The sequence below is a fragment of the Sycon ciliatum genome, chromosome 1 (assembly GCF_964019385.1).
Source record: "Sycon ciliatum chromosome 1, ocSycCili1.1, whole genome shotgun sequence".
Lineage (NCBI taxonomy): Eukaryota > Metazoa > Porifera > Calcarea > Leucosolenida > Sycettidae > Sycon > Sycon ciliatum.
Genome location: NC_088643.1, coordinates 88,163,129 through 88,178,993, shown reverse-complemented (window position 1 = coordinate 88,178,993; position 15,865 = coordinate 88,163,129). Strand labels below are relative to the sequence as shown.

Below are 15,865 nucleotides of genomic sequence, written 5' to 3'. Positions count from 1 at the left end.
TTCTTTCCTTGGCCATTATTCTGCTCACTCACTGTCTTACTGACGTTTTACTGATCACTGATTATACTTCTAAGTACCCAAACAGCATACCGGCCAGAACGGGAATACATCTCACGGCCAATTGCCCGACAAGGGGCAAAACCTAGACATCTGCACCCATGCCAGTATCAGTATCACTTTGGAGTAGTGAGTGCCCAGTTGACTGTAGGTACGTCAGTGCAGCTCATAACAGGTACAACTGCAGCTGTAAGTATTCTTTAACCCCATACATGGCCGGTCAATGTTGTGCTGCTGTAAGGGGAAGAAGGAAACTTGGTTTACAGACCCACTGTACCATGCCCATCACAAGACGAACAACTGGCTGCATAACTGTTACCCATTGAATTTCTTTTACAGTAAAGGGGCCAGACCAGATCTGAAAGAAATGAAGGCTCCAGTCAGGATCCATGCTTGAAATAACAGACTGAGGGCATCTTACTGGACTTAAAGAGATGGTTCGTGGCATTTTTTGCCATCAGTCTGCACCCATTGCACCCAAGGCCTGGTATATAAACAATGATGTAATGATGATGTAACAAATGTACACTCTAGTGGTGCTCTCAGAAAGTATGGGTTTTGTACAGTTGTGGTAAATGGCAACATTTCTTAGGGACCATCGCAAAAGTTCGCAGAAGCCCCTGAAACGAAGAGCATACGTTTGGGGGGGGGGGGGGGGGGGGGGGAGGGAGTCGGTGTCGAAAATCGCAAACCGGGCTTCAATTCAAAAAAGTATTGACGACATGTAGGAGCTGATATAGATTAGCATGCCATCACAGCCGGCGTAGATCGCTTGTCAGGACGCGTAGTCCATTCATGCAACTGCGCGTGTCGCGTAGCTGGCTGCCTGTACACTGTGTGTAGTCTAGTACCAAGAGTCCATAAAACGCGTGGTTTATGGGCTCTTGCTAGTACTAGTACTAGCAGGGGTTCATAGGGTTTATGAACCCCTGCTGTGTAGTATATTATAATAATTATGTGTGAGCATCCAAGTGAAATAATGAAGCCCATATTGTGACTGTCGTTTCGTTTGAGGGGGGAGGGAGGGGGTCAGGCCCGAAACTAACGGTCTTCGTTTCGGGGGCTTCTGCGAACTTTTGCGATGGTCCCTTAGATAACCAAACAAAGCAGCACAAAAAAGTGCTCTGATACCTTGACCAAGTAACACCATCATACTAACCATCAAACCCTATTATTACTAACCATCAAACGATACCATGTATTGGTTGAAACTCTTAAATCGCCGCTTCTTACGCCTTACACCTGCAGTGAAGCAGCAAGCACATAGCACAACGGAGGTGGCACATCATTAAAAGTGGTCTCAGAAGACTGAAAATCTCATTTGCTGCATACATGCATTGTTCGTGCCAGGCCATAGGTTGGTGTGGGTCGCAGCACGGAAAGGTCTTTCTGCTTCCAAGCACGACTTGAACCCATTACCCTCTGTTCCCCAGTCCTGGTCTTCTTATCACCTCGCTTTGCCAAAACGGGCAAGAACAGGCTTTAATAATCAAGTGCTCATGCACAGCAGTTGAAGAAGTATAACAGATGCATACATCTAACAGTCAGCAAAAATCACACATGCTGTGGACCATTCCACCGGGAGACAGAGCGAATTTCAACGGTTAGAGTTTTGAGCATAATGTTTTACTGGTCTTGATCAAAAAGAAAGATTACAAGTACAAGTACATGTCAGGGTTCTAGCCAGGTCAAAATAGTAGTAGGGGGGGGGGGGGGAGGGGGGCCATGGGAAACAGTTACATCCTAACTCATTTTTCATTATCCAAAAATTGTCTTGCCATGCAAAATGCAACGTTCAGGGCAAACCCCCGACTTCACTCCAGACAAATGTGCCTTTTTGGACCCTCCAGTAGTGGCTATCGACTGAATTTTCGTTGAATAGCATGAAAAAAAACACAAAATTCGACAAATAAGTAGGGGGGGGGGGCACTTTTTCACAGGGGGCGCGCAAACAGAGTAGGGGGGTGGGGGCTGCGCCCCCCTACCCCACTTTGGCTAGAACACTGCAGGGGCGTGCTCGGCTCCCCTTCCAGGGGGGATGCACCACTTCCAGGCAACAGCAATTTTCAAAAGGTTGTACCGGTGACATCATCAGATATTTGTACATGTGACGTCAGTATTACTGTTGCAGAGATTGTATGTCATCAAGAATGAACACAGACTCAGTACGACTACAGCATCATATCAATTTTTTCAAAATAAAAGATGAAAACTTTACAAATGTTTTTATTTTTAAACCAATCCGTCGACGGCACTGTGCCAGGCAGGCCGATGCAAACACACATTGCACGGATATAGCTAAGAACAATCGTCACACTAGGCGAGGAGAGCGTCGAAAGAACAGCTTCAGAACCTCATCTGTGTTTACAGGCATGCCGTAGTGGGTATGCAGCAGAGCAAGCCCGCTGCAATTCTCTCCAGTCATGGTGCTCCTCAGGTAAGTCTTCAAACGCCGCAGGTTGCTGATGCTGCGCTCACAGGAGCACGTGGTTACGGGTAGCTTGGCTAGGAGGATGAGCAGCTGGTACCATGTACCAGGCCCCTACTGCACTACAACTTTACTTACTAGTACAATGTACTACAATGTACAAGACACAGATGCAGAATGTGATCCCGCGAGGTCGGGCTTTCCGCAATACATTGGTGACTTTTCAAAACCCCCGTCGAAATATTTTGGGGGGTGCACTTGCCCCCTGTGCCCCTCGCCGAGCACGCCCCTGCACTGCATGTATATAGCAAGAAGAACTCATGTTTCATAAGAACACCGCAATCTATTACCGGCTTTCGTTTCTGGAGCTTTGGCAGGGTCTGGGCTAACAGCAGAAGCAGTTTCAGCAGCTTGCGGGCTGAGCAATCACAGAAAAACAATTGTGGAAAGCAGCAACAACTGTGATCATCTTGCATGGCGATGCAAAGCTGAAATGAAATTTAAAAATACTTCCAATTACTGTGAACGCACGGGAATGTGCGTTGGTACCCTGGCTCATTTTTTCCAGCTGCAATTAATTTCCAGTACCTGCATGCACATGGAATTCTGACGCCAATGGGAAGAATTACATTTTAGGTGGCAGGGTACACAACCGAAACCACCAAAAATTGGACTCTACCCAAGTGTGGCTTTTGCTTGAAGTAAACAAAAGCTGTGCGTTTCCTACTACTGTATGCACTTAGTATGTCCCTGGAACTCTGGAAGCGAGTTTGAGCATGCTTAGTATGTCCCTGGAAGCAAGTTTGAGCATGTGCACGGAAAGCATCAAGTTCCCAAAGTCCAAATATGGTCACCATAGATCTAGCAACAGCGGAGGTTCTTTCACTGTGATCAGACCTGGACACAAGAGCCCTTTTTCTAGGGAAATGAGAAGCCACGTGTTGCCTTTCATGTACACAGCTCTATGATACGTACACTACTACTGTTCATAACGTAGTGCGGAAGCAGTGTGTGTGTGTAGGGGGGGGGGGGGGGTTCTGATGCATTCTGGGTCGCAATGTTCCTGTAAGGAAGTCAGATTAGCCTGCAAGGAAGTGGACAGCTGCCTAGGAAAGCCCTGAATAGGCCCGGTCATGGTAAAGAAAATATCTCATTCCCAAGCATGAACCAATGAAAATAAATGCGAGTGAGCATCATATACAGCATCATTTACAGCAACAGCAGCGGCAAGACATAGGACAAACTTACACCTCACTGTCGGCGGTAGTACTGTCACAAAGAATATCCTTAGGACGTTTCTGCAAGGACACAGAAGCAGAAAAGAGCATACACCATACATGTACACATGCATGCACACGCGCACACATACACACACACGCGCACACACACACACACATGCGCGCACGCACGCACACACACAATTTTCGTTTGGAATTAACTTTCGCTATATTCGTTAGGGGCGTGAAATAACTGAAGTTTGTGCCAAACTAAAGTTTTTTTCTGAACGTTCGGGGTGACAGACCTCGACCAAAAACGAAATTTAGTACGTTATAAGCCTGCTGGTGGAGTGAAATAACGAAAGATTTCGTGAACGAAAATTTGTACTTATACAGTAGTACTCTGGTTTGGAGGTACTCTTGCAACATCCATCACCGGTCCAGGCAAGTCTGGAGAATTAACAGTACTCTTGCAACATCCATCACCGGTCCAGGCAAGTCTGGAGAATTAACAGTACTCTTGCAACATCCATCACCGGTCCAGGCAAGTCTGGAGAATTAACAGTACTCTTGCAACATCCATCACCGGTCCAGGCAAGTCTGGAGAATTAACAGTACTCTTGCAACATCCATCACCGGTCCAGGCAAGTCTGGAGAATTAACAGTACTCTTGCAACATCCATCACCGGTCCAGGCAAGTCTGGAGAATTAACAGTACTCTTGCAACATCCATCACCGGTCCAGGCAAGTCTGGAGAATTAACAGTACTCTTGCAACATCCATCACCGGTCCAGGCAAGTCTGGAGAATTAACAGTACTCTTGCAACATCCATCACCGGTCCAGGCAAGTCTGGAGAATTAACAGTACTCTTGCAACATCCATCACCGGTCCAGGCAAGTCTGGAGAATTAACAGTACTCTTGCAACATCCATCACCGGTCCAGGCAAGTCTGGAGAATTAACAGTACTCTTGCAACATCCATCACCGGTCCAGGCAAGTCCGGAGAATTAACAGTACTCTTGCAACATCCATCACCGGTCCAGGCAAGTCTGGAGAATTAACAGTACTCTTGCAACATCCATCACCGGTCCAGGCAAGTCTGGAGAATTAACAGTACTCTTGCAACATCCATCACCGGTCCAGGCAAGTCTGGAGAATTAACAGTACTCTTGCAACATCCATCACCGGTCCAGGCAAGTCTGGAGAATTAACAGTACTCTTGCAACATCCATCACCGGTCCAGGCAAGTCTGGAGAATTAACAGTACTCTTGCAACATCCATCACCGGTCCAGGCAAGTCTGGAGAATTAACAGTACTCTTGCAACATCCATCACCGGTCCAGGCAAGTCTGGAGAATTAACAGTACTCTTGCAACATCCATCACCGGTCCAGGCAAGTCTGGAGAATTAACAGTACTCTTGCAACATCCATCACCGGTCCAGGCAAGTCTGGAGAATTAACAGTACTCTTGCAACATCCATCACCGGTCCAGGCAAGTCTGGAGAATTAACAGTACTCTTGCAACATCCATCACCGGTCCAGGCAAGTCTGGAGAATTAACAGTACTCTTGCAACATCCATCACCGGTCCAGGCAAGTCTGGAGAATTAACAGTACTCTTGCAACATCCATCACCGGTCCAGGCAAGTCTGAAGAATTAACAGCACAGTTTACGGACTGTGCATGAAGCAGACTCCAAACACCAAACTGGATAGTCGACAGCGGTGCCAAGTATCCCTATCGGGCGGGAGATCTCCTGAGATTTTGTTCATGTTCTTTGGTGCATCTCCCTAGTATATCCTGACCAGAATTGAAAGCCTCCCTACTCGCACGGTTTCGTGGGAGTACGCTAACCATGCATGTACAGCGTACAGTAGTGCACCACTTGTCCGTGTGACTGGTAGTCTACGCTTTCCCTATGCCTGGTCAGTGTTCTTACATAGCATGTCCATGTTTACCACTCCATGGGAGCAGGCGCTTAGCGCTGTATCGCAAATTTCGCAAACAAAGCAGCTAGCGTTTGCCGTACCATGTCCGCGAAATCTGTCCCCCGTGAATTCCGCGGATTGCAGAATTTCCGCGGAATCCAGTAGTGTCCGCAGAATTCAGAAAATCCCGCGGAATATTGCAGAAAAGAGAGAAAAAAACTGCTTTTCCTGGAGATGTTCGATGTGTTTTCACAGCCAAACCAACCTGCTTGTAACTTTCAAAATCAACTTGCAGTATATTGTGGAGTTTTCAATTCTTTTGGACCAGGATTTCGCATATTTTTGGTTCGGAATTTATGGGGACAACAAACTTCGGTGGGGTTGCGGAAATTCGATCCGTTTTTACGCTCATTTTCCTTGCAGAATTGCCACAGAATATACAAGGATTCGCAGAATTAACACAGAATTTACTGTTTTCAGCCACAGAATTCTGCACGGAATTTCTGATATTCTACCGCGGAATTCACGGGGGACAGCGAAATGCCCAGAACAGGCTGAGAGTCCCGTCGTGAGCACAAGAGTGCATTACTGCATTGTATGCAAATGCGCACGTGGCGCAGCGCAGTGTGAAGCAGGGAGCCGAGGTAGCATGTAAATACTGGTGTGTTACTGCTCCCTTGTGGGAAGTGACTACACTGTGCAGTTTTTGTTCCAACTTGCTGCTCCCTGCCATTCGAGGAAAAGAAGCATGTTTGTTTGCAAGTCCAGATGTCGGAGCCTCCAGCAAAACGTTTGTAAGAAGCAGCCGATAGTACGTGTAGTTCAAGATCAAAGAAGAATGATGTATAGACTGCTGAATCAGACTCGTTGAATTCTCTCTCGCGCAGTTTACCGCAAACATACCAAATCAAATGAGCTGGCTGAGATAGTATCCTTGACTGCAAAAATGAAAATAGGGTGAATTTTGTACACTATGTCGCATCACATGACCTTCTGAAGCAGGCTGAAAACGGCTACGCTACGCCCCTGGGGAGGGTATGTGACCTCCCTATGGCATGTTCACAACCCAACCTGGAGGGGATCTCCATACCACGGAAAAGGCAGGTACGGATCTACAGTGCAGCAGGGGTCTACTGAGCATGAGTACAGTGTAGCAGGGGTCTACTGAGCATGAGTACAGTGTAGCAGGGGTCTACTGAGCATGAGTACAGTGCAGCAGGGGTCTACTGAGCATGAGTACAGTACAGCAGGGGTCTACTGAGCATGAGTACAGTGCAGCAGGGGTCTACTGAGCATGAGTACAGTGCAGCAGGGGTCTACTGAGCATGAGTAGAGTGCAGCAGGGGTCTACTGAGCATGAGTACAGTGCAGCAGGGGTCTACTGAGCATGAGTACAGTACAGCAGGGGTCTACTGAGCATGAGTACAGTGCAGCAGGGGTCTACTGAGCATGAGTACAGTGCAGCAGGGGTCTACTGAGCATGAGTAGAGTGCAGCAGGGGTCTACTGAGCATGAGTACAGTGCAGCAGGGGTCTACTGAGCATGAGTAGAGTGCAGCAGGGGTCTACTGAGCATGAGTACAGTGCAGCAGGGGTCTACTGAGCATGAGTACAGTGCAGCAGGGGTCTACTGAGCATGAGTACAGTGCAGCAGGGGTCTACTGAGCATGAGTACAGTGCAGCAGGGGTCTACTGAGCATGAGTACAGTGCAGCAGGGGTCTACTGAGCATGAGTACAGTGTAGCAGGGGTCTACTGAGCATGAGTACAGTGTAGCAGGGGTCTACTGAGCATGAGTACAGTGGAGCAGGGGTCTACTGAGCATGAGTACAGTGTAGTCCTACTACACTACTACAGTGTACTCAACTTGTTTTATTCAAAGACCCACATTTAAGTGAATAATAGCAAGAAGGTACAAGAGAGTAGCTAGAGAGAAAAGGGAAAACAAGGAGGCGTCCAGGTAGAACTTGAAGAAAACGTCACTTTGAAAGATTAGAAAATTGAAAGGATCAGTCGCGCAATACGGTTAATTCCCATCGTCAATCGGATAATTATTCATCCCTACGCAAGTAGTAGGTCGTTATTTTTAACAGAAGCCTCTTGCACAGATATCCAGACGAGCCTCCGGACGCCGGTTAGTCTCAATCCGTCCGCACATCGGGGATGGCTGCATCCATGGCCTCGGCAATCAGGTCACGCAGAGCATTGTGCCGAAGAGTGGGGTACCCCCCAGTAGGGCACGTTGCCGCATGATCGACACTGTACTGGTAGTACTACAGTGTACTGGTAGTACTACAGTGTACTGGTAGTACTACAGTGTACTGGTAGTACTACAGTGTACTGGTAGTACTACAGTGTACTGGTAGTACTACAGTGCACTGGTAGTATTACAGTGTACTGGTAGTACTACAGTGTACTGGTAGTACTACAGTGTACTGGTAGTACTACAGTGTACTGGTAGTACTACAGTGCACTGGTAGTATTACAGTGTACTGGTAGTACTACAGTGTACTGGTAGTACTACAGTGTACTGGTAGTACTACAGTGTACTGGTAGTACTACAGTGTACTGGTAGTACTACAGTGCACTGGTAGTATTACAGTGTACTGGTAGTAGTAGTACAGTGTACTGGTAGTACTACTACTAGTACACTGTACTACTACTTAACTTCGCCTTTATTTGAAAACAAACCGGGTGTCGGAATGAAGAAACTGAAAAGCGCAAGCAAGGAAGGCAATGGTGACAAATCCATTCAAGTGAGTAGGAAAAATCAAATCAAATCAAAACGTGTAGTAGTACTACTACTGCAGATTACTTGCTTCCGGGGTCACCGATGCATCGTACCTGCACAGTGGATCCGGTATTGGCCGACATCGCTTCGTGACGGAGTGCCGTACGTTGGCTCATATGCCGTACTGACGAGCATCAATGGACTTGTCATTAATTTTTCATGGGTTTCATTCTGTCTCAGAGTGTTCTGTGTTTATTTGTTTTCATTTAAGTGTCGGGGTGAATGCAAACGTCATCGCACAAGTAGTAGCGATGCTTGGATGGTCATGGCCATGGAAGGGGGTCCGGGGTCTTCCCCTGGGAAAAAATTCAAAAATTGAAGCCAATTGCAAGCATTTCCGGGCATTTGGTGCCATTTCAGTGTACGGCAACTACAATGAAAGTCTTTTTGATTCTGCAACAAACCAAGATGCTACGATCGGGGACAAACATTACCCTCCCCCGGGAAAAAAATTCAAAAATTGAAGCCAATTGCAAGCATTTCCGGGCATTTGGTGCCATTTCAGTGTACGGTAACTACAATGAAAGTCTTTTTGATTCTGCAACAAACCAAGAAGATGCTACGATCGGGGACAAACATTACCCTCCCCCGGGAAAAAATGCAAAAATTGAAGCCAATTGCAAGCATTTCCAGGCATTTGGTGCCATTTCAATAAGGCCATGGTAAAAAATACCTTTGATTCTCAAGTACGCGCGCATCGATTTTTGGCGGCGCACCGACGATTTTTTTTATTTCTATGCATGCATATGCGTGCATGAAAACGGTCAATGCGAAAGGCATGAATCCGGGAGTAGTAAAATACCGGTATTTTTCTACTCCCTGGCCTGAATAATAAAATAATTATAAATTAATTATGAACCTGTGACGTATACATGTGTGACCCTATCTTTGGAAATAAAAAAATTGTGGGAATTAAAATAAAAAATCGCTCGCTCGCACCGATTTTCACAGGCTCATGACCTGAGAATCAACTTTATTTTTTACCATGGCCTAAACTGCAATGAAAGACTTTTTTCTGCAACAAACCACGATCGGGGACAAGGATTTGTCACGTTTGCGCTAAGCTGCGATCATCGCGCTTTGTTGTAATGTGCTCCAAAAAACCGCCGAAAAAGTGGGGCGGCCTCAGGTGCCGCGGCCTCAGCTGCCCGGGCTGTGACGGCCTTGATGGTGTTTCAGATGCGGGTTTGCTCTTTGTTTCGGTGTTCCCTAGTTGGCTTCTTTCTTTTCTTTTCTGTTTGGATTCAAGTTCCTATTTATTTGATTCGATTTTTCCTACTCACTTGAATGGATTTGTCACCATTGCCTTCCTTGCTTGCTCTTTTTAGTTTCTTCATTCTGACAGACTGACACCCAGTTTGTTTTCAAACAAAGGGAAGTTATGTAGTACTACTACTAGTATACAGTACTGTGACTACTTGTTCCTCTGCGTGGGCACTCACTGTGTAGACCACCGCCAGCACTGGGTAGTACTACTAGTAGTACTACTACTAGTAGGGTGGTCTACCATGGTCTACACGCAAGCCTAGTCTTTACCATTGTTCACGTACATCCAGTCAGTGGGCATCTTGTAGTACCGGTCGGTCGATCAATCTCAACCGGCGCAAGGCTCAACACCACATCACCACAATCACTCACTGCCCTGCGCCCGTCATCCACCAAGCACAGCATGCTAGCACTAGCCAGTAAAGACGTAGATCTACACTAGTAGTACACTACACACGTACACTATAGTACTATACTAGTACTTTACAGCATCGAGCGCGAGCAGGATCGGCGGCGAGGACCCCTACCCAGTAAAACAAACTACAAACACTTGCACTGTAGAGGTATCGCGAACGAGGGGGCGTGAGGAGAAACTGGGGAGTGCTATCGTACGAGTCAAGTGCGACTATACTAGTAAACTATTACAGTATTATGACAATAATAATAATTGTAGAACACAGCTACACCAAATTCTACCTGTTTGAACCTCATCATAAAAATGAGTCAGTCAGTCGAGCAACTACAACATTGTAGTACTGCTAGTAGTAGTAGCATGCGACGACTACACATTCGAATCTTACCGATTCTGAGCGATCCATTGTTCAGCAGCAGGAATGATGAAGATGATAGCTACCAGGGAAGAACTTGCGGCAACGGTCGAAATTGATTCGGCCTCCGAACGCCGAAGCAGCAACCAACTGAAAAGCGATGACGACTTTTACCACAGTTTGCTACGTCTTATATCTCCGACTCGCCCAACGATATTGGATGTGAAGTGTGAAGCTTGCAGCTAAGACGTCCATTCCTACGCTAAATTTCGCTCCTCTCTGAATCAGATAAGACCGTGTGAACTCAAGCAGGAGTCAGGGCCTCACGCAGCTGGAAAAGCCATGCTTCGACACACTGCAAACGAGGAGGAAAGTAGAGCCGCCAAGTGTCACCATGCTAGGACGAACGTGGCAAGCAACTATCTACACAGTCTGATACTAGATTGTCGAGAGAAAAATAGCATACTGTGACAGGGCTGAGGCATTACACAAATAATTCAAAAACACCTAGTTGCGTAGTCCATGGCGCATGAGTGGACGACACTCAACCTTCCATCACACGAGTTTGACGCCACATCTCCCAGTCATAATGACCGCCTTGTTTGTCTTTGTCCGAGACCAGACCGTCTCAAGTCGTCAAGATTGTCAACACGTACAGACTACAGTACAGTAGATCTACATACGCGTGCATGCCATGTAGATTTACGATTTGTCTCAATGAGATTTTTTCGACGCGAAAAATTATGGAAACCTAGTACCTACCTGTTCATCTCAAAATTAATTTAGGTCGGAAAAGTCAAAATGATACAGCCTGATATAGCTGAGCAGGAAATGTTGGGCCGGGCTTCGGAAAACTGGACATGTGACACCTCGTGTGAAGCAGGGAGTAGTAATCCTACTCCCTGGTGTGAAGCGTGCCGGATCCCAAATTCACTTCAGGCTGATTTAAAATTCGGTTTCAAGCCTAAAATTGCATGCTACTAATAATTATTAATAAGACAGCGTCAGGCTGAGGGTGTTGTATAAATTCAGATAGGCCCAGGTTTACTCAACCTCTGGGGTTATACGACTCCCTGGACTACCTGTACACCAATACTAGACTAGGTGATAAAGTGAAAACCGGAGTGCGCCGATTTGGCCTTGGCTAGCCAGATCTGATCAGCAAGTCACATTACAGTCATGAAATTAAGTGTGAACTCTTGCAATGGCAAATACGCATACAGTACATGCAACGCAGTACATGTAACAGAACACTCGCCGGAAGAATCAGCAAGGTAACCTGTAAGCGACGTGCTCATGGCATCATACGCTGCTGACGGGCGAGGAAGGAGCAGAGTACAGAAGTGCAGTATAGCTGAGTTCTAGGAGAGATACAATAGGAAAGCTTGCTCTTTTGAACAGAACTACAAAATGTATAAACACCACATAAAGAGCAAGTCAATAGGGCTACTCCACAATGAGGCACAATCACACATAGAAAGAAGAACAGAATACTACTACTGTACAGATATGAAAGTAGCATTATAAGAGCAAGCCTCAAGTCCAGAGAAGATCACAAAGCCAACAGAGCTCAGCGAGTTGGATTTCGTTAGCAAGTATGTATTTTATGAGCAAGGTGAATTGTTCGTATCTACTAGAATATGACATCTCAGTTTTCTGCGGCTAATAGCCAATACACTAGTAGTGGGGTGTTACAAGACCCTCATGAATGCAGTGCAGTGGAGAATTTACAAAAAATGTGTTCCATGAGCAAAATATAATAACTGAGAAGGGCGTTTTAGTTACCGTGATCAGGTTTTGTGTGAACATGCATTCACCGTGGGAGATACGGCTCAGAACTAGATTAGAGTGCGTTGTGAGAATGTATGCCATGGTCAGAGATAGTATTATCCACATGAGTATTGGTCACGGTGTTGCATAGATATACACTGCTAGCTGCCAACCCGTGGCGGCAGGAATTGAGCGGTGTGAGACGAGGATGACTTCTTCGACTCCTTGTGCTCTCCATCTTTATGATGATGCTTGTGTTTGTGCTTGTGCTTGTGTTTCTCCTTCTTGGCTTTCTTGTGCGACGATGACAAGGGCTTCTCTCCATCCTTCTTCGACATTTCAGCATGCGAGCGCTTATGACTTTTGACTGTAGGTGAACATGAAAACACAGGGGGGGGGGGGGGGGGAGAGAGAGAGAGAGAGAGAGAGAGAGAGAGAGAGAGAGAGAGAGAGAGAGAGAGAGAGAGAGAGAGAGAGAGAGAGAGAGAGAGAGAGAGAGCCATGAGATGAAGTACCAACACCACAGTCATAGTCAGCCTACTTGCTGGCAAGAGAAATGAGTGGAGTTGCCGAAAAACCCGACCAGACAGAGCAGTGATATGGCCTCGCGAATTAGTAAAATGAACAAGTTGATAATTTCAGGATTGCACCGAACAGCTGACAATGTCAATCTACTTCGATACGATTTCCTCGTACAAGTAAGACTGCCACAGTCTCTGCCAATCTACAGCATAAAAAGTGGCAGACCACCTCTTCAGGGGTCAAACTTGAAGTTCCTTGTATCGGGAAACAGACATCAATTCTGAAAAAAAGGCGTATGAAAAGAGCCCAAATATTAGGCTGACGGTTGATTGGTGGCTCTATCTTTGGCAATACAGCAGGCACCTGCTCTGAAGGAATGTATCCCCAAATTTTGTAGTAAAAAGAAATTGGCTTGTTAGCTGAAGTTTTCCTTGTTAGCTGACGTTTTCCTTGTTAGCTGAAGATCGCCGCCCGGAGCATCAAACTCAGAGTTGTACTTCGAAGTAACTAACGTTATAATTTCCCTATATGTATAGTCCCACTTTGTATATTGGCTGTTTTACATTGTTTCGAATATCTGGGTGTCCTACGGTGCGGCCTAAGGGGTTTTGCCACAGGCTGTCCATCAAGTAACCATTAGCAATATTATAGCAGCGAGACAAAGTCTAGGGCTGACGGGAAGAGTCGCTAATGTTGAAAACGAATGCTGCTGTGCACCACTGAGAGTGGCAGACTGGATGAGTTGAAAGTTTGACGAGTTGAACGTTTGTTAAACTTTAAACAGATTAGCAGGCACGAAGTTCAACGACCCTGCATTCGCACATCCATCCTCTAGTTCTCCGGTGCAGAGGGGAGAAGGAAAAGCATGCGAGTAATGTTTCAAGGGGCTGATTTTATCGTTAAAACGCAAAAACTTTGTGCCTCACTAGAGATTGAACTTTTACAGTATTCAAAAGGCTGGCATATATTTCAAGACGTCATTGAAACAGCACGATTCTCTGGTCTGACGCTACACAAGCTATGGGGTGGTGCATCTGTACAATGTCATGTACGCCACATCAATAGGTGACTGCAAACACACACACACACACACACACACGCACACACAACACATGTTACCGAAGTCACCCATGTCAAAAACATTAATGGCACACAGGTGTAGGAAGGGCAATGAAGAGGTTAGGCTGCACATTAGTTAGATGTGACATGAAAGTTCCGCTCGTGTTATTTGGCTCGCGCGTTGGATAACAACGCAAGAGAGGTCCATCTCAAATCGAAATTTGGCGCATTACGCCAAATTTTGACCCATTCGACGTAACATTGTACGTCACATCAAAATAACGTGCGCAGCTTAACCCCTCTAATACTACTAGTATTGCTGCTGGCAGCATTAAGAACTGGCGGCGGCATACTTTCTTTCTCCAGGAAATAGAAAATGTGTGTGAACATCCCATACCAATAAGTGGTGGTATGGGCTGTGCTGACGTTGCCTCAGTTGACTGCGGCGCGAACAAGATAGGAGAAGCAGCAGCAGCAGCAGCGGCAACAGCCTGGGGTTGCGCCTGGCGGGGTGCAAACGTAGTCGATGATGCACTGGATGTGTCCATGCGATTGTCACTCTTTGTAGGCGCAGTGCTCGCCTCCACAACTGGAGCACCCCCCATCTGCAGGTACATACGATTGCACAGAGCAATATGAATTAGCAACTTACAAATGTACACATACATCATTTCCAATCTTGGCTGGAATATTTACCAAACAAATCAGCACATTGACCACAACATCACACCAACAAAAACTAGCTTTTGCTTACAGGACATGGGTGAAATGAGATACACACACTGGATCTACATGTACTTGACAGGAATAATGCATGGAGTGATGGAGTGACTAAATGATCCACACAGGTAGCTTACACAAGAACGTTCAGGGCTCGCCTTGACCATTTGCATTTCAACTTACCGGTGCATGGACCCCCATGAAAAAAACGACGGCCGCACAGGTCAGCATTTGTGCTGTTAGTTTGAAAGGTATTAAGCTAACGAAAGGACGAAATTAAATGCAGCGCAAATATTTTATCTTACACGGTATATCTTCATTTTCGCAAACATACCTTGATCTTCAGCCGTATTCCACTATCGGATTCATCGGCCGGCTTCACCACATCTAGCCGGAGCAAAGAACAACATCTGACCGAGTTACAAACAGTATGTCAAGCTACAGTCCATTCAGAAAAAAATGAACTTCTAGCTTTTGGCCATAAATGGGTCAAACGTTGAGTTTTTTTAGAATTTTTTTCTGCAATCCCATATGGAATCCTCTTCCAATTAGGTTTCTGAAGTTTTTTTGTCCAAAAAGCAAGCCATAGCAAGAATAGGATTTCGGCCAGGTTTTGCCCCAAAAGCACTGAATTGGGAAAAACCATCAAAATCCAGGCCGTTTGACCCCGCCTGCAACAGTGCATTCTGCGGTTCGAATCCCAGTTCAGGCACCCTTTTTGGACCCTTTTTCAAATTTCAAAGTTCGCAGCACTGCACTGTGTACGATGAAATCACGAAAAATCGCCAAATACGGGAGTTCGCCAGAGCCAGGACCCATCTTTTTATGAATGGACTGTAGCACAACGATGGTGAATGCAACACAACAATCAGCTCATATTTAGGCAAGGCGATAGTCCACTCTCCTTACCGAAAACACCGACGGCTACTCGAAATTTGTTCACAACAACGGAAGTTTTTATTATCAAAATGTGCGTAAAGAAAACGCAGTGGCAATAGAGTCGCCAGCCCTTCTTACGAAAATGTTTATCATCAGTGCAGATGGAATCATAAGCCTTAACCTGGAGCTGGTCATTTTGGCATGTACTTCGAAGTACACATTGATCAAGCTTCAAACTCCACCAACATACACAGTGTGCCAGATAATGATAACCTTTTACAAGTAAGTACTGTCGCAACACAAAAACAACGGTGTACTGACCTGCCGTTAGTGATTCTCTTCTCTCGAACATGCCGTTCGATTTGGATGAGGGTGACTGTTCAGCCAGGTGAGTTCTCGATTTCTTCTTCTTCAAGTCAATATACAGGCCAAGCTGTGAAGGGCAAAGAAGAGCAACAAACT

The 15,865-nt window shown here is 46.0% G+C and overlaps 2 protein-coding genes across 3 annotated transcripts in view; both read right to left on the bottom strand.

Moving 5' to 3' along the window:
• LOC135806219 (MAP kinase-interacting serine/threonine-protein kinase 1-like) overlaps positions 1 to 11,075 on the bottom strand; it is a 30,778-nt gene extending 19,703 nt beyond the window's left edge. The window contains exons 1-4 of the mRNA XM_065320377.1: positions 10,487 to 11,075; positions 3,734 to 3,783; positions 2,836 to 2,903; positions 1,240 to 1,299 (exon numbers count right to left, since the gene is read on the bottom strand). Of these exons, the coding sequence (XP_065176449.1) occupies positions 1,240 to 1,299; positions 2,836 to 2,903; positions 3,734 to 3,783; positions 10,487 to 10,504 (196 nt within the window). The 5' untranslated portion in view covers positions 10,505 to 11,075. The remainder of the gene's footprint in view (positions 1 to 1,239; positions 1,300 to 2,835; positions 2,904 to 3,733; positions 3,784 to 10,486) is intronic.
• Positions 11,076 to 11,638: 563 nt separating this feature from the next.
• The window catches only part of LOC135806207 (transcription initiation factor TFIID subunit 2-like), a 43,436-nt gene continuing 39,209 nt past the window's right edge, over positions 11,639 to 15,865 (bottom strand). For both annotated transcript variants that reach the window (XM_065320363.1, XM_065320362.1), the window contains exons 31-34: positions 15,725 to 15,836; positions 14,859 to 14,911; positions 14,202 to 14,409; positions 11,639 to 12,590 (exon numbers count right to left, since the gene is read on the bottom strand). In XM_065320363.1, the coding sequence (XP_065176435.1) occupies positions 12,385 to 12,590; positions 14,202 to 14,409; positions 14,859 to 14,911; positions 15,725 to 15,836 (579 nt within the window). In that variant the 3' untranslated portion in view covers positions 11,639 to 12,384. The remainder of the gene's footprint in view (positions 12,591 to 14,201; positions 14,410 to 14,858; positions 14,912 to 15,724; positions 15,837 to 15,865) is intronic.